General features: G+C 42.9%; 1 protein-coding gene across 2 annotated transcripts in view; it reads left to right on the forward strand.

Moving 5' to 3' along the window:
* Positions 1-13,588, forward strand: part of PSTPIP1 (proline-serine-threonine phosphatase interacting protein 1) — a 49,014-nt gene extending 35,426 nt beyond the window's left edge. Inside the window, exons 8-15 of one of the 2 annotated variants that reach the window (XM_030456984.1) lie at positions 1,547-1,592; positions 2,368-2,447; positions 5,175-5,273; positions 5,960-6,056; positions 8,074-8,158; positions 9,638-9,705; positions 10,955-11,055; positions 13,023-13,588. In XM_030456984.1, the coding sequence (XP_030312844.1) occupies positions 1,547-1,592; positions 2,368-2,447; positions 5,175-5,273; positions 5,960-6,056; positions 8,074-8,158; positions 9,638-9,705; positions 10,955-11,055; positions 13,023-13,154 (708 nt within the window). In that variant the 3' untranslated portion in view covers positions 13,155-13,588. The remainder of the gene's footprint in view (positions 1-1,546; positions 1,593-2,367; positions 2,448-5,174; positions 5,274-5,959; positions 6,057-8,073; positions 8,159-9,637; positions 9,706-10,954; positions 11,056-13,022) is intronic. The other variant, XM_030456985.1, reaches the window with a different exon arrangement.
* Positions 13,589-23,882: the final 10,294 nt, after the last annotated feature.

Genomic DNA, 23,882 nt, shown 5'->3' on the forward strand with positions numbered 1-23,882 from the left:
GTTCTGCAATAGGCCAAGGGTTTTTAAAAAAGCTGAGAAGGGACAAAGTTATCTAAGTAATTTATCCCAGGCTATGACCTAATTGCTGTATGAATCCTGAAGGGAAACTGAATGAGATTTTTCTCCAAAATTCTTCATAGTTAGAGAGTCACAAGTCAGAAGTATGTCACACAGTTAGTTTTGCCTCTTGTTCACTTATATTTAGTAGGCATACTATCTTACAATAAAATGCATGTTTCTCCTCAACACTTTTCTCCTTATGGTTAGTTTAATTTCATCTAAAATTACAAACTCAAAAATAAATCATTGGAAATTAAGGCACTGCAGTCCTTCATTGCATCATCTCAATACTTGCAGCTGACAATTCACTGACTTTTAGTGGGAACATTTTACAGCAGAACCATTGGAGAAAACAAAATAAATGAACTCCCTTTGGCTCAATAAAAATCAGTGCAGTGTAAGCAAAAGGGATCAAAAATCATCTCAAGGACCAGGGCTCTAAAAGCAGCATCAAAACTTCACATTTGATTCCCAGCATTCACTAATCATTTGCTGAACAAACCCCTCCAGCTTGCATGTAAAAAGGGGGGGGGGGAAATCCTGGCCCTACTGAAAACACTGCTGAACCTTCAGCAAGTTCAGTGGCATTGAAATCTGACCCAGCAGATTTGCCATCACTTTCACACAGATGCCAGCAAGTTTGAATTGCACTGAGGCATCCTGCAAGAAACATGTCTGCTGTTTAATTCTGCACAGCACTCAAGACCAGTTTGGGCCAGGAAGCAAATAAGAATGAAGCTGATGTTCCCAGCTTACTACACATTTTCCAGCCAGCTATGATGAGGAATATGACCATAAGAACCCTGACCTGAGCCCTGTCTTGAAGGGCAGAACAGAAGAATGTATTCCACTGATGTCCAGAGCTGTGCATTAATGCACTGTCCTCACCATCTGTGCAGGAAGACCTGGGAGTACAGAGCTGTCAATAATAGCTGTATTTTCATTTGTTAAAAACTAGTTTTTTTAAAAATAAAAGGTCTACTTAAAGTGAATTTTACTTGTAGGCTTCTGAGTTGTTATGGGAAATAATCTGGCATTTACAAAGTATTGTAAAGGTTGTGTTCATCTCTGTATTACACGAGGAGCTTGGAAGATGAAGAACTGCCACTTTTTACTGCTTAAAAATATCTAGTAGAAAAAACATTAAACACTTGAGAAAAATGAACACATTCAGCAGCTCAGATTCAGGCTGGATCATGAGAGCACTGAGCTCCTATGGCAGGGATGTTTGAATGGAAAGATGCAAATTGCCACATTTTCATTGAAGTCAGTGGGCCTATGGCTGTGAATTTGTGGTCCCTTCCTCTCTGTAGCACACATTCAACAGAATTGTGCATAAAGAACTTTGTTTTTAAGTTTGAGCCCTTCCCCTAGAAGAGAAAAGGGATCAGCCAACAGAGAAAAAAAGGAAAAAAAAGAAAGAAAAAAGTGGCAGAAGCAAAACATACAGTCACATTAATTTGGGGTGTTTCTTTTCCTGTTTCAGAGTCAGAACAAAGCCAAGCAATGCAGAGATGCAGCAAATGAAGCAGGTGATGCTCTATTTGGAACTGAACTAAGATTTTGCTCAGCAAACATCTACCAGCACACCGATTTTGATAGAGCATCATCCAAATCACCCAGGCTGACTCTGCTTGAAGTCAGGTTTCCCAAAGATTAATGAAGAAACTTCTAAACAACACCAACCTGACAGTCACCACAGTTTTTGTGGAAATCCAAGTCTCCTTTCACTGCAGAATTTATAGAAGACCTCTTGTAGACGCTCTTCCCAGGGAAGAAAAACTCTTCCTGAAGCAAGTTTGAAAGCACAAAAAATGGCACTCAAATTGCCCCCAGCCAGCCCAAACCATACCCACAGTCCCCAAGTTCCCTCTGCATAAGCATGGTGGCAATTCTCAGTCAGAAACACACCATGTGTCCAGAAGGACAATCCAGCAGACATCTGAGCCAGTTCATGAGCTGAGGTTTCTCCCTCACTGATCAAGTTTACATTAAGGCCCATGACTCACCTGGCTGGCTCAGCACAGAAAGAGCCTGAGGATGCTCAGTGCCCAAGCATGGTCCAGGCTCCTCATCCCTAATTTACATTACCCCTACTTTAAAGGTTACAGATGATCTGCAAGCCATGGCTTGGGAATCTTCAGTGTAAAGAAAAATAAACCAAATATTCTGCAACCCACCAGTTGCAATCACAGGCCGAAGGTTTAAGGATCACAGCAAAGTCCTAGTAGGAGGAAAAAGAGAAAGCCTGTATCATTTCCTGCCCCCTAACTGTTGGATTTTTATTATTCGTGTCTGCATTTACAGAGAATGTGTACAAACAGAACATTGAGCAGCTGGATAAGGTACGGACAGAGTGGGAACAGGAACATATCAAAACCTGCGAGGTAAACACTGACTTCCATAGCGATACATTCGTGCTCTCTTTATCTTATCTACTTGCAGGTATTGCAATATAGACCTGAGATATCATTCCAAGGGTTTTGCTGTTTGCTTCATGTGGAGTCTCAGTAGATGTCTTTGCAAAAATACTACAAAAACTAGATTTGATATAGACATAGCTGCTAGCTGTCTCACTTGCTTACACCTTCCTTGAGTGTTCAGTCTATGTACATAAAGATAAAGAAGAGGTATGAGAAGTGGAGCAACACACTAGTGTTAGGGATAATCTTCCATGGCAGACATTTTAAGATTGTTTCTCAAATAACTGCTTTGTGAAAAAATGTAACTTCAGTAGAAATTAACAAAAAAAAAAAAAGTAAACATGAAAATTCATTTTTAGTTCAAAAATATTTTCAGAAAGGAAACAACATTTCAATAGATCCATTAAAAATGAACAAACAATTCCCTTTAGATTATGTTTTCTAAGAAGCTTCCAGAATATCTTCTTGTTCCAACAAAGGAAATGTTTTGGTGTTTGCTTCTTTTTTTAAAAAAAAAAATCAAACCAGAACAACTCACAAGTTCAATGGAGATTAAAAATATTAGTTTCTTGATCAGCTAAAAACATACCCTAGTCTTCTGAGAACAAAGACAGACGAGACACTCAGGATCTTTACTTTGCATAGCACTGCATATTCTTGCAAGAATATTTGCCCTCTGCTATAATCTTTCAACTGAAAGGTGGTGGTGGGAAAGTGGCTCTTTCCATCATGCTGGAGATGGATAAGGAGAGTTGCACCTGGCTAGTAAGTTTTGCACAACAATCTACAAGAACTGAGTGGCATCCAAATCAGCCACACATTTGGTCCTATTAATCATTCCAATATATTTGTCCATCTGGTAAAGTATGATTTTGCTGTTTACTTGTTGCAGGCTTTATTTCCCCAGAAAATAAACTGCCAGGAGTGCAGCTTTCCAGTTCTCTTAAATAGTCCCTATATGGGAGGATTTGGAAGTCTCATGGCTGGCACAGCAGACTTACCACAGAAATTGTGCCAAGCCTTAATTTTCCCAAGATGCACATTTCCCCCCTTTCTTAAATAGCCAACAAACAAGTGAAGCATTCCTCAGCTTCACATCATTTCTCCCAAACAGCTACATTCTGAATAGCCCAGTAGAGCAGGCACACTGCTTAATTCAAACAACCACTCCTAAAGGAAGGACATCTAGAACACTTTATTTTAATATTGCTTGTAGATGGGACAACTGATTTTTTTTTTTTTTTGAGGCATTTAAGACTCGTAACTACTACAACAACAGCTTAAGATCCCAGAATTCTGTCTGCATAGTGGGGAAACTCGAAGTGCTGGGGTTGTTTAGGTCCCTAGCAGAATGCTGGACATTCATAGCCTGCAAAACTTGGCTAGCAACTAGCAGCAGTGGGATGATGTTTGTCACCAGGGCTGTGTCATGTTCCTTGGCATGAGATGCCCAGGTGACACCAGTCTGATGCAGAAGCCAACAGGGCACAGGGGATGTGTCCAGCCCAGCTGTACCCTGCAGAGGGCTTGACAAGGCCAGAGTCACTCCACTCAACTCTTTGATGAGCTGCATTTCCCAACAGGACACAACCTAACTGGGAAATTCCCAGTTAGCTCTTCTGCTATTTCAGTAGCCCCTGAAGGGCTAGGTTGCAGTCAGAGACTTTTTGTTCAGAACTGATACTGAAATACTGATTCTTCACCCCTGAGGTGCTTCAGTTCCCTTTAAAAGCTTTTTCTCTCAGAAACTTGTCCCTGCACCAGCTGACTCCCTTGAGAGACTTTTCTTTCTGGTTTTTTTTCTGGTTTTGGGTTTGTGGGTTGCTTTTTTTTTTTTTTTTTTTAGATGGTAAGGTTAGATGGCATGCAGCATACCCAAATGGATGTTCTGCTGAATAGTGTATACATTTGTGGTGTTCTGGACATAATTACTAGCAAATGGAGATGGAAACAGATGGCTGGAAGCATCTGAGCTTTTCACACCTCATAGAAAAGCAAAAATTGATGTTCTACTTAGAATAACTTAGAGATCAGGCTGGCTGGTTTTTTAAAGCTTTTAAAGATAGTTTATCTGCTTCTTTCCCCTACTCTCTCTTTTCTCCTTCGCTCTTTCCAAGCTGTGCAACAACATGAGAAAATCAGATGAAGGGAGTAAACTCTGGAGAAAGAAAAATACCTTCTCTTTACTATGAAAATAACCCTAAAAAAACCCCAACAAAACAGAGGTGACTCCATAGAGCCTCAAGTATTTTCAGAAGAGAAAAGGTTGGGCAGTTATTTTAGAAGGCAGAGATGGACGTTTTGGGCTCTGGTTCTAACATAAATAAAACCCTTCAACACCAGAGCTCTAAAGAAATGATAAAAATTAAAAATTCAGTGCAACAGGCAGACAGGACCTCCACGTCCTTGGTGGCAGAGGTAGCAGTCAAATCCAGGTAACACTGATTCTTTTCCCCTCCATTATTTTTGCCTACAAAAAAATGACTTTAATTTGGTGCATGCAATTAAAGCAAATTCCTGAGCTTGAACAAGATGTAGTTTCTCCAGTAGCTGAAATGACAGCCTTCTCAAAGTATCCTTCAGAACAGTTTGCAGGCTTACAGACTCGGTCCAGAGGAGCCTCAGCCCTGTCACTGCCTGCAATGCAAGTAACTCCCACAAGGTTACCTCACATCTTCTCTTTGCCTTTAGGTCTTCCAGCTCCAGGAGTGCGACCGCATCGCTGTCCTCCGCAACTCGCTGTGGGCTCACTGCAACCAGCTCTCCATGCAGTGTGTGAAGGATGACCAGGTAGGGGCACCTGCCAAGCAGCTTCATTTGTGGATGAGGAAGAGTAGGAGCAAGAGTGCTCTAACAATACAGCACTAACTTGCCCCTCTAACTACCCAAAAGAGCACTAACTAGCCCATTGCATGGGCTATTTACAGCAAACCAGGTGTTGTAGATGTTCAGTGAGAAGGGAGCATTTTCAAGCTTGCATGTTCCCTCTAGATGTAAACCAGGGTTGTGCCTGCATGTAGACAGCCTGTGTCACACCTGGTGACACTTAGATGTCTCCTCCCTTTGGTTTGCCAGGGAATGCCTCTACCTACCAGATCACTTGGTCAAGTATATTCAGGCTCAGGTACAACTTTCAGAAAGTCAACCAGTTATGGTCTCAAAATGAGAAGACAAAGAATAAACTAGTTTTGACTTTGAACAGATGTTAATTAATTAACTTCTTTATTGCATTGGAAAGTCCTGGACTGCCTTTGTTCTCATCTCTCTCAATAAGATAACCAGAACACAAATAAACAATTGTTTCAAACTGTGTTTACAAGAATGTTTGTACAGGCAACAGGCCAAAGCTCCATCCTGATCAGACACAGACAGAGTATAAAGTCTCTTAAGGGGGAAAAAAGTATTAAAAGAACATTTATTGTTAATGCAATGTGAAACGTTAAAAATTAAATCAGCTCTTGGATTGTGTTTTGTAGCTGTATGAAGAGGTTCGGGTAAGCTTGGAGAACTGCGTTGTAGAGTCAGACATAGACTGCTTCGTTAAGACTAACATGACAGGAACACAACCTCCAGGTAATTATTCCTATTGATTTTATCAGCTGAATCAGCCCTTAGGCTGAGGCTGAAGTTGTGCAGTATGTTTCCTTTGGAGGTGAAGCCTGCTGGAGGAGTTTCTGCTCTGGCTATGCATTCCTGCCCGTTTTGGCTCCCTCTCCCCCGACTGTGCTGCCATTGCTCCTTGGGTGGCTGTGCAAGTGGGATGGCTGAAAGACCCAGGGTAAAAATAACCTCCAAAAAAAAGAAAACAAACATAAAGTTGTTTTGGCTTTGCAACCAGGCTCATTTCATAATACAGCTGAACTGACAGGGCTAAAGAAGTGACAAACTGCCTTGCAGAGATGGCAACCTCCATTTCCTCTAAAGCTGACAAGTCAGAGCCACCTGTATGCTGGTGTCCCCTTGACAAAGATGCTGCCTCTTCATTTGCAGCAGAGAGGACCAATTCTGCTTTGTTCCAATGGAGAATAACATCTCTCTTCCTCTCAAAAAGTTGTTTCTGTAAGTGCAAGAACGTAGCTGGGGGAAAGTCTGAATGAAATTGGCTTTGCCTCAGCATGCAGAAACAATGTAAGGTTCACAGACTTTGTTCAAGTCAGATCAGCCTTTTCATTGACTTTAATGATGAAAACATCTGGGCTGAAATGGAGATCAAGACAACAAGAGACAAGAGAAGTTGTAAAATGAAAACATGCTGCACCAGGGCAGGAGTTCTCCCATCACATCACCAGGCTATCTCACTTTTCACACAGTCAAATACAGACAGCACCCTCTTCAACAAGCAATACAAGACACACACTGAGTGAATGCTTGCATTCCCATGCAGCTGTTGCAGTAAACAAAGATTCAGCCTTTGAAAGAGGACAGTAAAAGCCCTATTTCATCTCTTCATCAGCTGATGATAGGTATCTAAGTTGAAAAGATCTTTCTCCATTCCTTTAAGTCTGTGCAGTTTCACCATCTTTTCTCTCACCATACTGCTACGTCAATGAGAATCCCCTTAGTACCCCCTCAGCATCAAGTAGAGATTACTTCCATTCAGAAAAAATCTTATACAGATAAAAACCTTCCATGCTTGGGGTTTTATTGGTACAAACATCACCAACATGACTGCCCTGTCCCAAAGGATAATTTATTTTGTACAGAAACAGCTCACACCCCTTCAGTTTCATTGCAGAGCTCAGACCTAACAGAGCAACCACACCTTAGGAACCTCTTCAGCAGAGCTATAACTAACCCAGCACCCATCTGTCCAGGGCCTGTTTTCCACTCAACCCTTCTGAAATTACACCTAGGATGATTAAGAATGGGGATTTTTTAAAAACAAATACATTGATACTGGTGCATTAGATGCCATTTTGCTGCTACAGTCCATTCTTCTTCACACAGAGGATTTTAATTTGTTGGTACAGTAAAGCAACTGAGTTTGAGAGAACAAAACAAACACCTCTGGGTAAGCAGCAAATTAGCTCTCAGGAGGTGGACAGGGGAGATAGGAAAGGTGAAGAGATACTCAAGCACAAGCATAGGCCAGGAAATTGATTATTATTGCTGCTGGCAAAAACATTCAGAAACGTTCACATCTCTAACAACATTCTCTAACAACAATCTAACACATTCCTGACTCAATACCTTAAAAAACAAAACAAAACCCAAATAAACACTAAGCACACTGTAGCCAATTGTATCATGAGCATTGTCCCAGGCTCACAATGACCATGCTCTGCTCCCTTAAATCCTGAACTTCTGGGCAACAGAGGAAACCACCTTCTTAACTAGGGTTAGCCCCAGTTATTAGAATGGTTCTTCAGGTCCTTGACTGTGCTTGTCTCACACCAAGCAGGCCTTTCTACCATGTATATAGTTGTTTGCAATCACCTGAAGGGCTTTTGTCAAGTCCCCAGTTTCCCTGAGCTGCTCCAGCCACACCACAGGTGAGTGCAGAGAGGTGCTGTATGGCTGAAACTGCATTCTGCTGGAGAGAAAAGAGTTTTGCCTGGTCAGACATTTCATTTTTATCACCCTGCTGCAGATGCAATAGGATACGAGAACTACTACAGCAGAGAACTAAACAGAAGCAACAGCAGCCCAACCCAGTCTTGTGGGATGATGAAGAGGTGAGTGGCAGACTTCAGGTTCCAGAACAGATATATCTGCATATGAAGGGCATTACTTCCTTCATCATAGCAAAAGGCAGCTACGTATCAATAAAAGTAGCTTGACAGAAGTAGTAAATGCATTAAAACCAGAGTCAGAGTAATTCTGCCATGGCCTAGTGGGAAGAGAGACAAGGAACAAGTTCATAAAACAATTAGTTGCCCAGCAATGGAAAGCATTCATTTATTTCCTCTCTCCCAGTGCATCACCACACACAGCAACAAAACCACTTTGTTCAAGGAGGGGCAAAGGTGAACCTTGCTGGGAGCAAAGGCTGAGGAGAGCTGTCTTTTCTGGCAATACCTCCTGCCTTACTTCATCACCCAGCTGAGCAGAACAAAGAGCTGTTGTCTGTATCTAGACCAAAGGAAAAAACCACTTGGTGGAATAACTGATGTCAGGGAGGAAATTTTTCTTTTTCTGATCCATTTATGCTGCTAAATGATATAAAATGGATGCAGTTATATCAGCAGAAAAGCATGGTGGGTCTATTGGTTTAAATATTTTATATTAAAATTGCTACTTGGCACTGAGAATGCCATTATATTTAAAGCAGCTTTATATTTTGACAAGCCTTGCTCCCTAACAAAGACAAGAAGTGGTTTGTCATCCCCCATTTAAAATCTGGTCCAGGCTTGTTAGTGAGCTGATAAGGTTTATACACAATATTCCAGTTTTCAGTCAGAAACCCAATTCCCTGGAATAATGAATTCTAATGCTGCCTCCTATACAATACAAGATAACTGTACTGCCATTTAGAATACAACCATATTCTGGATGGGCAGGCAGCCTGGAGAGACTCAGTCTGAGTTTTTCAGAAACTGTTGCACTTAGATGCCCATTTTCCAGAAACACTAAGTCCTCAACAGCTGAAAAATCACACCCTTTAGATATGCCTTAAGCATGTAATGTTATTTCTATCTGTACCTGAGATTTCTAACCCATATTCCCACTTTATGTAGTCTCCAGTACCCAAATGTGATACAAAAAATAAGCAGGAATAGATTTCAGAAAAAAAAACCCAACTCATTTAGACTCAGTTTTTATAGAGGCTCATTATACAACTTTGTATTTTAAGGTGTATCAGTTTTCCTCAAAGACAAAGAAATGGTAATGTCTTATAAACAACTTATAATTCTCATCATATTGTGAAATAGTTGTTTTGCACCATGAGCCTTTGGATCACCAACAAAATGCTGAGGCATTTTATATACATTTTAGTGACAGCTGATGGCTCAGTATCCTGCTGCATTTTTAAAAAGTACATATTTTTAACTGAAGATAAATATATCTGCAGCATAAATGAGAGCAGCCAGCCACAGGCAGAGCTACATCTACTCAGTGCTGCAGCAGATGGAGGAAAGGTTGAGTCAGATGAAGGAATGCTCATATCCAGTACTCTTCACTCATTTTGTCATTGGCTTCTCTTGGTTCTGCAGATTCGCTGAACTACTGCATGGAAGCAGCAAGAACACAGAAAGTGCCCCTCCTTCAGCCCCTCCTCTGGGTATGCCTCTTCAGGAAATAAGTTTACCAGATGTGTTTGGTTTAGATCACATTGCTAAACTGAGCTTTGACTCAAAGCAAAGATGTACAGCAGATATTCACATGTTGGCAGCCAAGACTAAAAGGAGCATGGAAATTAGTTTGGATGTGTATTGAGCAAATATCCCAGCTTAGAATGCCAAATAATCCATACAATCTTCAAAACCTCTGTCTAGGCAAAAGGGAACTTCAGGAAAACAAATTCTGACTTAGAAAAGTTTTTTTCCTAGAGTACACTACCTCTAAAATTCCCAAGAGAACATCCTAAGTTTTGTCTTATGAATGGAAGCAACCATCTTGCTTCACAGTTGCATTGTCTTAATCCAGCCCTTGCAAGCAGGCATCTACCAGATGACATTTAAAACACAATATTTTGACTATGCAGAAACCAACACCTTATGCCATTTTTATTGGTGTGATTCAAAACAGAAACATTTTTACCGTGATTCTTACCTAAAAAAAATAAATAAACCAGAAAGCTGTTCTATGGACAGTTTAAAACTGTACTCAAATTATTTTGTTTTGTCAGGCCTGCTTGAGTGGGCACCTAGAAACAAAGCCCTTGTCACATTTGGTGCTCAGCCAGGGGAGATTCTCCAGAGCTACCAAACAGCAGCTGGACTTGCCAGGCACCAACTTGGTGCTTGGGCTTGTAGTTTTGAGTTGAAGGTAGTCATACCCTTCAAATTTCCTCAGGCTGGGGTCAAGAGGGTAGAGAGTTCCCTGGACAAGGGCAGGAATGGTAAAAACTCTCTGCATTCTGCTTTTCAATGGTTCCCATGCTTGTCTTTCAAGACCTGAAAAGGAGCCGACAGTGCTTCTCAGAGCAGGAGAACTAAACCATGGATTGATGAGGGAACTACAATCCCACTGAGAAGTCGTGTGGGAAACCTCTGCTCACCTCAACAGCAGGGGAAGCTCCCAGGCAGGTGCTTGGAAGGAATAAAGGTTTTTTCCTAATTATGACAAGCTAGATTAAAACACCATCTTCCATAAGAAGTTATGTCAGTGTATTGTCATCTAATCAATGAGACACAATTTTTGTGCAAGACTTTACCTCCAATTCACAGCAGCTTTTCTATGCATGTACATCTTCAGACAAGGACAGAAACCTTTGTACTTTTGTAAACTTACATAGGATCCCATGCACTTACAGGCAGCTGAACTCTTTTCTTCCATGTGTGTTTTTTTGTTTCTCTCCTCCCTTCCAGCAGTGAAAACAGATGGAGTCTATGCATCAATTTTTGTAAATGAACAAGCTGGAAACACATCATCACAGGACTACAGAGTACTTTATGACTACACAGCCCAGGTAATGAAAGTCTTCAAAAGAAATACTTCAAAGCATCAAATTTAAAATAGATAATGTTGATCCAAACATAATTTAAGTGTAAATTCTGTGAAGGTGTTATCACCACTTCACAGCCAGGGACACTTAGGAGATTTCTTGGTCAAGGTCAGAAGCAGAAGCCAGGAATCACAACTGCCAGTTCTTGATGCGTATCACCAGACCACACTGCCTCAAGATGAAACAGTAACACTTTTTCATCACAAGTGATTATGTGTTAGTGCAATCACTCCTAAATTAGTGCCAAGCTGTTACAGCCCCCTTCTAGAGATAAAGACACTACCCTCACAAGGAAAACTTTATTTTCAGGGGATAATGGCTACATATGCAGTATTGTGCATTCTACACTTAAAATCTCTTGCAAAATGTTTTCCTAGTGAAAATGACTACAGGTTCCTTGTGTAAGAATGTGTGACAGATGCTTCTCTAGGAACTCTTCTCCAAACTCTTCTTTGATCTCACTTATCACCAGAGTCCTGCTCCACTTTAACACACTGGCTTTAACTGGTGCTCTCCATGCTGGAGAGGACTGAATCCCCATAACTGACACTGACCCTTGTATTTCATGCTGTGAGCTGCAGAATCACAGTGGACATGGTCCATGTACCAAAAGCTTGTTATAAAGAGGAACCTTCATCCCTAACTGGGATATTAAACTGGCTTCAGACCTATGCATAATACCATTAGTAAAAGGTTATGCATGGATTGCTTGTATTTTCTTATTCAGATGGACTCCAGAACATCTCAACTATTGCTAAATCATTAGCCTGCACTAAGGGGAGTTTGATAATTTAATTACATATCAGTTGAAAGATTCCTTTTATTAGCTTCAGATCAGCAGAAGGAGCAGCATCCAGGTCTTATGTTAAGAGTTCAGAAAGACCACCAAGGGACATCAATAACCAACACTCAGAAATGTGACAGTGAGATTAATTATGAAAAGAGAAATGGCTGGAAAGGAGAGCTTTCTCTTAAGCACAGCAGTGTTCTGACACCTTTACATGTTCTTTGTTTTCCTTTGTTTTAAACCCTCTTTTATTCTTTGCCTGAAATTTCAGCCAAACACAGCTGAAAGAACTTCCCTTTTAATGGTAGTTCCCCTGAGAAGACTGCTGGGTCTTTGTCAGATCCTTACTCCAGGAGTTGCCTTAAAAAAATGGCACACGTGGGTTTTCCCTGCTGAGAAAAGAGCCTGTTACTACTTTTAGTATACTGTATATTGAAGCCTCTCATTTTTCAAGTACAGGTACTCAGGTACATTTTAGCTGATGTGTCAAACATATCTGGAAGCCTCTGTTCTATGCTGCAAGTAGCAAAGTGGTTTCCTATGGAAAACAGGACAGGACCACTCAAGTAACTGCTGCCCAACAGCTCAGTGATAGCTCACTTGCAACTGCTCCATTTCTCTCGGAGATAAGTGTTACCCACATCAAGAAAGGTTGCTCCACCTCCACTGGTCACCACTGTTCCATATTCTCCAAGAATGGGGAGACCTATTTAAGCCTGGATTAGTAGAGACAATAGTGTAACCTTCCTTGGGAATTAAGCCGTGCACTGAGGTTAATTTTGGGTTTTGTTGGTTTGTTTTGTTGGGGTTTTTTTTAAGCAAACCCTGTAGACTACAGAAGAGTCTGTTAGCAAATTTAGGACAGACATAATTTAATCCTTTATGGCCTTCTCCAGTGATACAACAGTCAAGTTACTCAGGAAGACACACCATGGAGATGGGGAAAAGTTGAGGATCTTAAGGAAATAGCCATCTCAGGAAGTGCTTTATCCCTGACTGCCTGGCATTTCAGGCTCACTCCCAACCACTGGGAAGGCTGCTGCTGAATGACAGGGTAAAAAAACCCTAAAATACCACCAGGCACATGCTTGGTCCCTCCTGTGCTCTCGGTTTAACCACATCTCCTTTCCCTGTCTCCTTTCAGAGCATGGATGAACTGGACATCAGTGAAGGAGACATTGTAGCTGTCATTGAAGAAAATGAGAATGGCTGGTGGACAGCAGAAAGGAATGGGCAGAGAGGCTTCGTGCCTGGGACTTATCTTGAAAAGCTTTGATGAATTGAAGCTACAGGCCTCGGACATTAGAAGTATTCTGTTACTGAAAAAAAACCCAAACATCACACAAAGTCAGCTTCAGCTGACCAAGCACAACTCATAACACTGTTCCTACACTTACCAGTCAGGAACTAACTGACTGACCATGCTTTCATCTCCATTCCTCCTGCCCCATCCCACCACCTCCTGGTTTACACTGTCTGCAAAAAACATCATCTCAGAGAGACAAAGAATTGTGTTTCTTACTTAATACAGTTCTTACCCTCAGCACACTCTGCTGCCACCAGTGTTGCAAAGCTTGGTGAATCTGAGAGGAAAATCCTGCCCACAACTTAACCACACTAAAGAGAAGAGACCAAGGAAGCAAGTGCTGCTTTTCCAGGAGGAAGGACCATCTCCCATCAGCCTGTAAGCCACCCTCATGGTCACAGCAGCCCTGGCAAGCATTCCTGACAGTGGGGCCCAAAAGCACAAAGCTTGGATGTCACAGGGTTTTAGCTCTACAAAGCAAGGAAGAAACTCTCCAATTCCTTTTAACAGCACCCTTTCAAGTCCCCCCTACAGCATATGGGGAAGCAAAAAGAAAGGTGGAGAACCCTCCACTACCTTAATCAGTCACTGATGAAAAGACGAAAAACAGTGGTGCAGCTAGAGAGGAGTGACTGAAGGACCAACACACATCAGTAGTAGGAAAACTGAAGAAACCTCTGTCACAGCCATCTCCAAGGACAATCAAGACTATGCTGTCCATGGCTCTTCTCTGCATGGGATTCTAGGGCAGCAAAATAAGGACAGATGATGAACCAAAGGCTTGATTTTGCCTTGGTTAAATGGTTTCCCTGACACTTCCATGGGATTTTTTCATGTTTAAAAACAACAACAACAAAAAGAACAACCAAGCAAAGCCTCCAGCAGTGCTGCACTGTCCTGATCCCTCTCCTCCGACACCAGAGAGAAATGTCAATTACATCCTCATGCAATCTGCCTGAGTCACCACTGCATTCTCCTTTCAGCTCCTCTATGTCCACCAAGCTGAGCCTCTCCTTCTCTCCTGCCCACAGGCTTTTCTGTCTCTAACTACTATCAACAGCTTCTGGACCTCTGGGACTGCTGGCACAGACACATCCTGGTTCCTCTCCGGACACTTTTAATGTACTTGCTCTTCAACAAACCCTCTTCAGAGAAGTTGCACTGTGGAGGTTCACTGTATTTCAGATTTCAGCTGTATAAGCCTTTCTAGTTCAGTATTTTTGAATGTTTCCAGCTGTCACTGCACCTGTATGGATGGATAGATAACTTTCTGCCACTCCTTTTTCAGGGTTTTGAGATGGTTAAAAAAATCAAAAAACAAAAACCAGTGATTTAATCTGAAGCAGAAAGAGATATTTCTGGGAGCAGAATGACCTTGTTTGCCAAAGTTTAAGGTCTTAAAACTGAGAAAAGTCAATGAAAGTGAATCAAATTGCTAACCAGAAGGCCCAGAGCATGGAAGAACTGCTAGCTAAGACACAGCAGGAAAGACAAAAAATTTAGACAGAAAAAAAATCCATAATGGTCAATGCAGTAACTCCTTAAATGAAACAGAATGAAGGTCAAAGATACTTGCAATACCTTATTAAAATTTCTTGCTTCAGGAATGGAATATAAGTTGCTGCACCCCTTTTTCTTTAGTTCCCTGCAGTCCTTTCTACAGTCATCCTTGTCCTTCCCACACTTCCCCAAGTTATTATGCAGCTCTCTGCATAACTGCAGAGGGGATTCAGTATCTCACATTAGCACAGGCTCAGAGGAACTGCAGGAACCCAAGTGGCATTAAAACACCAGGTTGCTCCATCAGTAGTGATCGTTCAGGCTGGGGATGTTAATGTCAGGTTTTTGTGACCTTGTCTGAATTGAACAGTGACAGAAAGATGGTCCCCAGCAGCCCATTGGCTACTGCACTGTAAATGGTATCACAAACAGCTACAACATCACTTGTTCTGTACTGCATGATAGAACATCTAAAGCATTTATCATATTTGCTTCTTGAGCACTCAATTTTCCAGAAAGAGAACTGTAAAAAACCACTGAGATGCATCTCCTCTAATCTGTGTGACACATGGATTTTGCTAAGCCTCCTTGTTTCTCTGGGGGCCCACACAACCTCACATAAGACACTGCAGTACCCAGTCCTGCTTACCCTGAAGCCCTGTTACAGACCATCTTTGCTTAAATGTACACTATGTGGTATACATCACTGACAGTGGAATGGTCACTGCTGTTTCTACCCCATCAAGTAATTTCATATTTTTCTACTAAACACAAGAAACTGTTTTCCTTTCTACAGATCTCTTCTTCTGTCAAGTAAATAGTGTTGCAAGTGCAAGAGGCTGTAAGTATTTCAAAATTCACCCAGTGTCAAAGCATTTGGGTTCCAGATGCTAACTTCAGGCTGAGTCTTCAGGAAATGAAAAAGCAGCAGCAATGTTGTCTCAAGATTCCTCTGATTTATACTGAAGAATTTAGCTGATAAATAGTTACCACACTGTATGTAAGCAGTGTGCCCTATCAGTGTGGCAGCACTTGTCAGAAATAGAACAGAGATATCAAGAAGTACCCACACCCTCTGCATACACCCACACACATTAGGTGTTATCCTCCCCCAGCCCCATCAGCAGGAAAAGCAGGAAGGTCAAAACTGATACATTCGAGTATCATTTATTTGGGTAAGATGGGACAGTGAAATAGGTCCTTTCTAGTGGGAGGCATACTTAAACTAAACACCTCCACTTCTGGTTGAAATTCTTTCTGGGCAAACGCTTTTGATAAGCCTACTCTTCCATTCTGACTACCATTTTTTGGCAAGGAGGTGCCAAACATCTCAGGAGAAAACAGCAGCAGCCAACAAAACTGTGTGTTTGCCAAGTTAACTCCTGTTTCACAGCACCCCCCCAATAAGCAGGCTGCCTCCTTACTGACACCTGGAACACACTGAACACTTTGAGACCTGCAGCTGTTAGCTCTAGAAATTCTGACTAGTCCACAAGAAACAGGCATCACCTATCCAGCAAATACAAACAGCAAGAAAGACTGAGAGGAATTTCCCTCACAAACCACAACACAATAGAAAGGGACTAAGGCTGACACTTGCTGCTCTTCTAGGTGGATTTTAGATTTCAAGAACTTAGCCATATGATTGGTATGGAAAAGTGCAGTGCTAAGCTGTTCTATTATTCCTTTAGCCACAACAAGAATCCAAAGGTTGGAAGTAGGCAATCCATCCCAATAGTACCCTTAAACCAGGCTCAAATATGCATATTATTCTTTTACCATATCATTATTAAGGAGAACAACAGGAAAACCTACTTAAAAATAACATTTAAACAACAACTATATGGGATTAGGAAGTGTCTATGGGAGCAGCATGAGGCCAGTCTCTGCACAGGGCTTTAAAAGATCACAAGCCAGTAGAAAAACTTGGTTAAACAAAACAGTGTTAGACTACAAACAGAGAGATCCAAGAGACCCAAATCTAGGACAGGCAGTGCAGTCAGTGCTTAATCACAAAGGACATACATCCCATCAGGCTCACAGATCCATTGCTACAGACAGAAAACTTCCAACATCTTTAACAACTAGTCAGCTGAAAGGGTAAAATTCAGCTCTATAGCTGAGTACTCAGCACGAGCACAGCTCTGTTTAAGGTCTGAACTGTCTGACACCTCCTGGAGGACTCTGGCTTGAACTCTGTATTAGGAATAACCCCAGCAAACTTCATCCAAAGTGTTGACATAAAAAATAACCGTAAGACATAAACAGCAGCAACTCTTACCTTAGATTCCTTCTCATCTTGCTTCTTCAAGAAGAGCACTCGAGGTCTGAGTCTCCTCTTGAGGCAATTTTCCAGGCAAAGCCCCCTGATTGCAGGCCAGACCTCCTTGATTACTAAACGCAGCTCAAGTGGAAGCACACAGATGCCAAGATGAGACCCATCACAAGCCAGGCATCAGCTGGTACCTAATAAGAGCCTGGCTGGGCAATGAGAAAAAACCTGAACTAAACACTGGTGGATAACTAACACACTGGTACTACGTAACCTCTTGGCTGTATCACTGCTAGCTGGTTTAACTGTGCAAGTTTAGAGAACCCAGGGGTACTCTACATCATGAAATCACAGAATCACAGAATCATCCGGGTTGGAAAGCACCTCAGAGATCATCAAGTCCAACCCTTGATCCACTACCACTGTGGTTCCCAGCCCATGGCACTGCATGCCACATCAGTCTCCTCTTAAAAACCTCCAGGGACAGAGAATCCACCACCTCCCTGGGCAGCCCATTCCAATGCCTGATCACCCTCTCTATAGGGAATTTTTTCCTAAAATCCAACCTAAACCTCCCCCGGCAGAGCTTAAGCCCAGGCCCTCTTGTCTTACTGAGAGCTGCCTGGGAGAAGAGACTGAACCCCCCTGGCTCCAACCTCCTTTCAGGGAGTTGGAGAGAGTGATGAGGTCTCCCCTGAGCCTCCTCTTCTCCAGCCTCAACACCCCCAGCTCCCTCAGCCCTTCCTCACAGGAATTCTGCTGGATCCCTTCACAGCCTCCTTGCTCTTCTCTGGACCTGCTCCAGCACCTCAATCTCCTTCCTGAGCTGAGGGGCCCAGAACTGGGCACAGGACTCAAGCTGTGGCCTCACCAGGGCTGAGCACAGGGGCAGAATCCCTTCCCTGGACCTGCTGGCCACACTGTTCCTGAGCCAGCCCAGGATGCCATTGGCCTTCTTGGCCACCTGGGCACACTGCTGGCTCATGTTCAGCTTCCTGGCAATCCACTCCCAGGTCCCTTAAATCAATACCACACAGAGCCTGCTGCACTGAGAAGTCACTGTTAACCTTCAGTGTGTACTGCCAACTCTGCACATCATGGGGCAAATTGTAAAGGCCTGAAATTCTGCTGCTGCTGCTCATTACCATCTCCTTTACCTTGCTTTGTTGTTCTGCAGCTTGCAGGGCTGGGGCACTGAGAGCAAGGGCAGTTAGTAGCCACATAGCTACTTCCATGAGTCCTCAGAAACCTACACTCACTGCTAGTGAGCTTTTTATAGTGAAGCTGGGACATGGAGGGCATGCTTGCTGCAGCCAAGGTTAAAAGAAAATAGGTGGGGTTTTGGTCCCCAGGGAGAGGAAGGAGATGAAGTAATGCTAAGTCACACTGGGCTTCTGGAAAGTAGCTGCCTGGAGCCTGCAGGAGCTGAAGAACTGTTTTTTGTTGGGAAAAGGATAGTCATGCAGTCTACCTAAATTTTGGAAGAGGAATAGGAATCAGTGTCCTGCTTATTACTACATGACTAATGAAATGACAATGCCCCATCTACATGAGAAAGAAAAGAGGGCAAAGAACTTTTAGTCAAACTGTTAGCCAATATCTATTCTTTGTTAACAATTACCCAGTCTCAGTGGCCAGCTCACATTTTGGGTAAGGAAAGCTCAGAACCACAATTACCTCCTGATCTGTGCAGTGCAAATCTGGTCTGTTTCCAGAATGGACACCTAATGTTATTCCCATCAAATTAACCAGGGCATGTGGTACAGTGCTCAGCCTGCCCTTCCATCAGCTTTTGAAGGACAACTGACACCTGATCTGGCACAAAGCCTCCTGGTGCAACATTAAGAGCACATTCACAGCTTATGGCTGCTGTGTGCCTGGTGGCTGAGGCATTTCTGTCTGAAACAGAAGATGTGCCCAAAAGGCACATTTACTGTGTTGTCCTATTCTGACCAGAAGTACAAACCAAATCTTTATTTTTGACACAGAACACTAATAGAAATCACTGAGACCTGCCAGCAATATCAGGAAAAATCAGACTCAATATGCCTGGAATTTCCAAGAGGAAAGACAAAATTCTCCAAGATCACCAGGTACACAGAACTGGGCTTAGAACACACCCATCAGTTTAGAGACAGGGGTTTCCACATACCCCTTTGAGGATAGAGAGGGTACAAAGACAACTGAGGAGGGGTGAAGAACAAACAGATCCCTGAAGAGGCTCTTTGAAAGAATTTTATGTAACAAATCTAGAAGAGCCAATGTTGTACAGACCTGAAAATGTAAACCAGTACATACAATGTGTGTTGCTGAAAGTGTTGGTGGGGATGCCCACCAAGAGGGGTGAAAGAGGTGGCTATGGTGCTAACCAAGCCACTTGCCATTATCTATCAACAGTCCTGGCTCACTGGAAAGATACCAGAAGACTGGAAAACTGCCAATGTAATCCAATAAATAAGAAGGGATGGAAGGACAATCGGAAATTGCAGGCATGTCAGTTTGACCTCAGTAGCAGGGAAGCTGATGGAGCAGATAGATCATCCCGAGTGCCAGCATGCAGTGCATACAGAACAGCCAGGTAACCAGGCCCAGTCAGCATGGGTTCATGAAGGGCAGGTCTTGTTTGACTAACCTCATCTCCTTCTATAATAAAGTAACCCACTAATTGGATGAGGGAAGAGCTGTGGATGTTGTGGACCTTGACTTCAGCAAAGCTTTTGACAAGGTTTCCCACAGCATTCTCCTGGAGAAGCTGGCTGCACATCTGCTTTGCTGAGTTAAAAACTCAGCAAATGGATATCCAAACCTGGATGGCCAGGCCCAAAGAGCTGTGGTCAACAGAATTAAATCCAGCTGGTGGCCAGTCAGGAGTGGTGTCCCCCAGGGCTCAGTGCTGGGGCCACTCCTGTGTTAACATCTTTAATGATGATTTGTCAAGGGGATAGAGTGCACCTGCAGCAAATATGCAGGTGACACCAAGTTGGGTGGAAGTGTTGGTCAGCCTGAGGGTGGGGAGGCTCTGCAGAGGGATCTGGATGGGCTCCATCAATGGGCCAAGACCAACTGCATGAGCTTCAATAAGGCCAAATGTTGGGTCCTGCACTGGGGCCACAACAACCCCAGCAGTGCTACAGGCTTGGGGAGGAGTGGCTGGGGAGCAGAGAGAGATATGGGGGTGCTGACTGACAGCAGTGTGCCCAGGTGGCCAAGAAGGCCAACTCCATCCTGGCTTGCATCAGGAATAGTGTGTCCAGCAGGACCAGGGAGGTGACCCTGCCCCTACACTCTGCCTTAGTAAGGCCATACCTCAAGTCCTGTGTGTAGTTCTGGGCACTGCAGAATAGGAAGGACATGGAAGTGCTGGAGAGGGTGCAGAGAAGGGCAGGTGGGCTGATAGGGGCCTGGGGAACAGGACTTATGGGACAGGCTGAGGGAACTGGGGCTGCTTAGCTTGGAGAAGGCTGAGGGGAGACCTCATTGCTCTCTACAGCTACTCTCTACAGACAGATGTTGGCCTCTTATCCCTGCTGACCAGCTATAGAACAAGAAATGAGGTCAAGCTCCACCAGGGCGAGGTTCAGGTTGGATATCAGAAAAAATTTCTTCACAGGAAGAGTGGTTAAACATTGGAACAGGCTGCCTGGGGAGGTAGGGAAGGCACCATCCCTGGAGGTGTTCAAAAGATGGGTAGCTGAGGTACTACAGTGGATGGTTTAGTGGTTAGGGGTTTCAGGGTGGATTGATGATCTTAGAGGTCTTCTCCAACCCTGATGATCCTAAGATAATCCAATATTTGCTGCCCTTCCATACCATAATACAATTAAACCACCAAACCAAGGGCATGCACACAGAGCAGCAACCAGCACACGAATTGGTGCAATACTGAATAAACTGTAAGTGGATTAGTGTTATTTTGACTTAAATTCTCTTTGAATGTGAAATTCTGGCATTTGCTGCAGTCCCTGCCCCAGGGTAAATGGACACAAGGTACAGCTAAAGAAATTCTAGCCTAAACTTGAACAAATTGTCTGTGTGGGATTACACAAAAATCCTTCAATAAAAAACAAAACAAAAAACAACAAAAAAGTGACTGACTGTGAAGCAAAGGTAGGACTTTGGAGAAGCCATACCTCATATCTCAGTTTCCCCATTCATCAGAGGCAGTTTGTTAATCACAAGTGTCATGAGCTGAAAATCCTTCTGGCATACTGAGTATTGTTCTTATTGCATGATCCCAGACTAAGCCTAAAGAAGCCTGGGTTGGGTGGTGGTCAGATCAGTATCTGCAATGGAAAATCTTGCACAAAAATACTAATTATTGTGTACAGAGTGCTTTTCTTTTTGTATTATGACTGGATGGCTCTTGGGAAGGGGGTTGCAGACATGAGATAACAGCAACACTCAATGCAGGGAGTTCAGTACCTTCCTTTCCACTCTGCAAGGGTACAAATGCTCGATAGCTGCATCTAAGGAGGAATTGTTCTGAAATTCTGAGCAGAAAACAGTCTGTGGAGGAACTTCTTGGGAAACTGGTGAACTTCAACCTTCCTAGGAGAAGGATGTTAACATAAATGTGAATGGGAAAGCTTTCAATGCACTGATAGGCGTGAGAAGTGTTTTGTCTGCAGAAATGGGTTGCAGAGCCCTTCTTGTAACTGAACCCCTTGTGAGGAAGGCAGACATAAGTGACAGTGACTTTGTTCTGCTAAAGGCTTTACTACAGTCACTGCTCAATTCAGCAGCCATAGGGGATTCAAAATCAAGAAGCTTTGATTCTAGAGACAGAAGGGATCTTGAGAAATGCATCCTCCCTGCTCTCCAGCATCCTGTGACAGCTTTTTAAAACAGATTGCTTACTAGTACAGACTCTAAATTTAATTTCTGTTTGCTCATTCTGTGTCCTGTATCCTTAATGCACCATTTCTTGATGCTGCCATCTTTACTTCCCAACTGTGTATACTAGCACTTCCAGGCTAAAACAGTAGGATTCAAGCTTTTAAAATTAATATTGTATTACTGGACTATTAGTAACAAGCATGCTTACCAAATCTCTTGAATGCCAGGAGCACTTCATTCTTCTACAGTAAGTAGAAAAGCCTTGACTACTGCCTGTGAGGATGGAGGGAGGCTTGGCAGAGGAGCAGGACCACAAAATTCAGTCTTTCCTGAAGATGATTTACCCTTCTCTCAATTTTCATATTTTACTGATTGGGGAAAAAGTTCAGAACTGTATTCAAAAGCAGTTTTCTAGACAGATTCCTACTTCAGTCTACAAAACAGACCACTTCTGTATGCAAGGCATCCCAGATGCTCCCAGGATGTCAGTGGTTTGCTTAAGCATTTTATTTGCATGAAGAAAATAAATTTCATTTCCCCATCCTGATGCTACCAAAGGTCTGAAACAGGAGTTACTATGGGAAAAACGTAAGATGCTTTTTTAACATGGAGAAGGAGCCCATTTCATGAAAGTACCACACATAGAAGATGAAAACAAAGCTGTCCAAAGCTGCTGGAGTGGCAGCAGGAATAGCTCTGTGGCCACATGCTGCTGTGGCTCACCAGACAGCAGCAGTCTGCATGCTTCCCCCTGGCAGAGAGAGAGGTTTCAACTCAACAGCTTTGCTGTGAAGCATGATCATTCATGGCTGAGAGAAGGAAAAGGGAAACGTGTTGTCTACTGTATAGCACTGAAGATGGAACAGGCAAAATCAGGGCAACCCAGACTTCCAAAAGGTAGCAGCAATATAATCCTGATATTTACCACTGATTTTGCTCTCCCCTACTTAGTCCTAATACTGAACAGTATCACCTAATGCAAGACAGGCAGCCCTACAATAGAAGTGCTGAAGATCAGTGCTGAAGCAGGCTAGAAATAAGAGGATGATGCACAAGACAGTGGGTATGGGTAAGATTGCCAGCATCTTATCACCCAACAGCAACCCAGAAATATTGTTGCCATGTTATAAATCAAGTTTAGCAGTTTGGCAGACAGAGAAAGCTTTATACTAGCACCAGTTTAGATGCAGCATAAATTAGTCTCATGCCTTTTAGCAACATCCCAAGCATATATCATCTTTTAAAAGATGCTGCACCCAAAGAACCTTTCTGCCAGCTCAATACAGCTCCAGAGGAAACAGATCACCTAGGAAAAGGTGCTGAGATCAGCAAGGGAAAGATTAGCAAAATGCATTTTGAGGAAGAATGTGGAAGGGCAGCTGCTCCAATCAGTGAGGGAGGCACCAAAGAGCAAAAATTGAAACAGGCAATTTGAAAGCTTAGGTAGCAGTCATCTAAGCACTGCATCCAAGTGAGTACTTGTACTATGGGATAAGTGCACAGGAAAACCTAAGATCCACAGCACTCAGACTATTCTGTTGCATTTCAGTGGGATTTATTTCAGGCCAAAGATTAAGTTGGTTACAAGATCTGCTAAGTCTGTAACGTGGAGGTTATAACTACCACTGTTACCACTAGTGCTCATCTTGCATCTCATCTGAAACTCAGAAGTTCTGAAAAGTCTCACAGGCTGTCTTCTTCTTCAAGAAAATTTACAATTTTGGTTTTTTTACTATCTTCATTAAATTGAGCTTGCTGGACCACTCCCCTTCTCCCCCCATTCAATAAGACAAACACACACCTGATCATGCCTTAGTGGACTATAGTCTGAATGGGATCACTGAACCCTCATGAGCCTGGTATTAGGTTGCTGAAAGGCAGTAAAGCAGAGACCTTGCACTGCAGTGTACTTAAAAGACATTTTAATAGCAGCAAGAAGAAACAAAGTTCAGTTATAAAACACCCTTAAGGCAGTTCTAATACCAAGTGTTAAGAGAAGCTCAGGATCAGGCCAGGCAGGCTACATGCTTGTGTGCTTCAGCATCCATGTGCTCAATCACAACCTCAGCTCTGCAGCTAGGGTGAAGTAA

The sequence above is a fragment of the Calypte anna genome, chromosome 10 (genome assembly GCF_003957555.1).
Source record: "Calypte anna isolate BGI_N300 chromosome 10, bCalAnn1_v1.p, whole genome shotgun sequence".
NCBI classification, from domain to species: domain Eukaryota; kingdom Metazoa; phylum Chordata; class Aves; order Apodiformes; family Trochilidae; genus Calypte; species Calypte anna.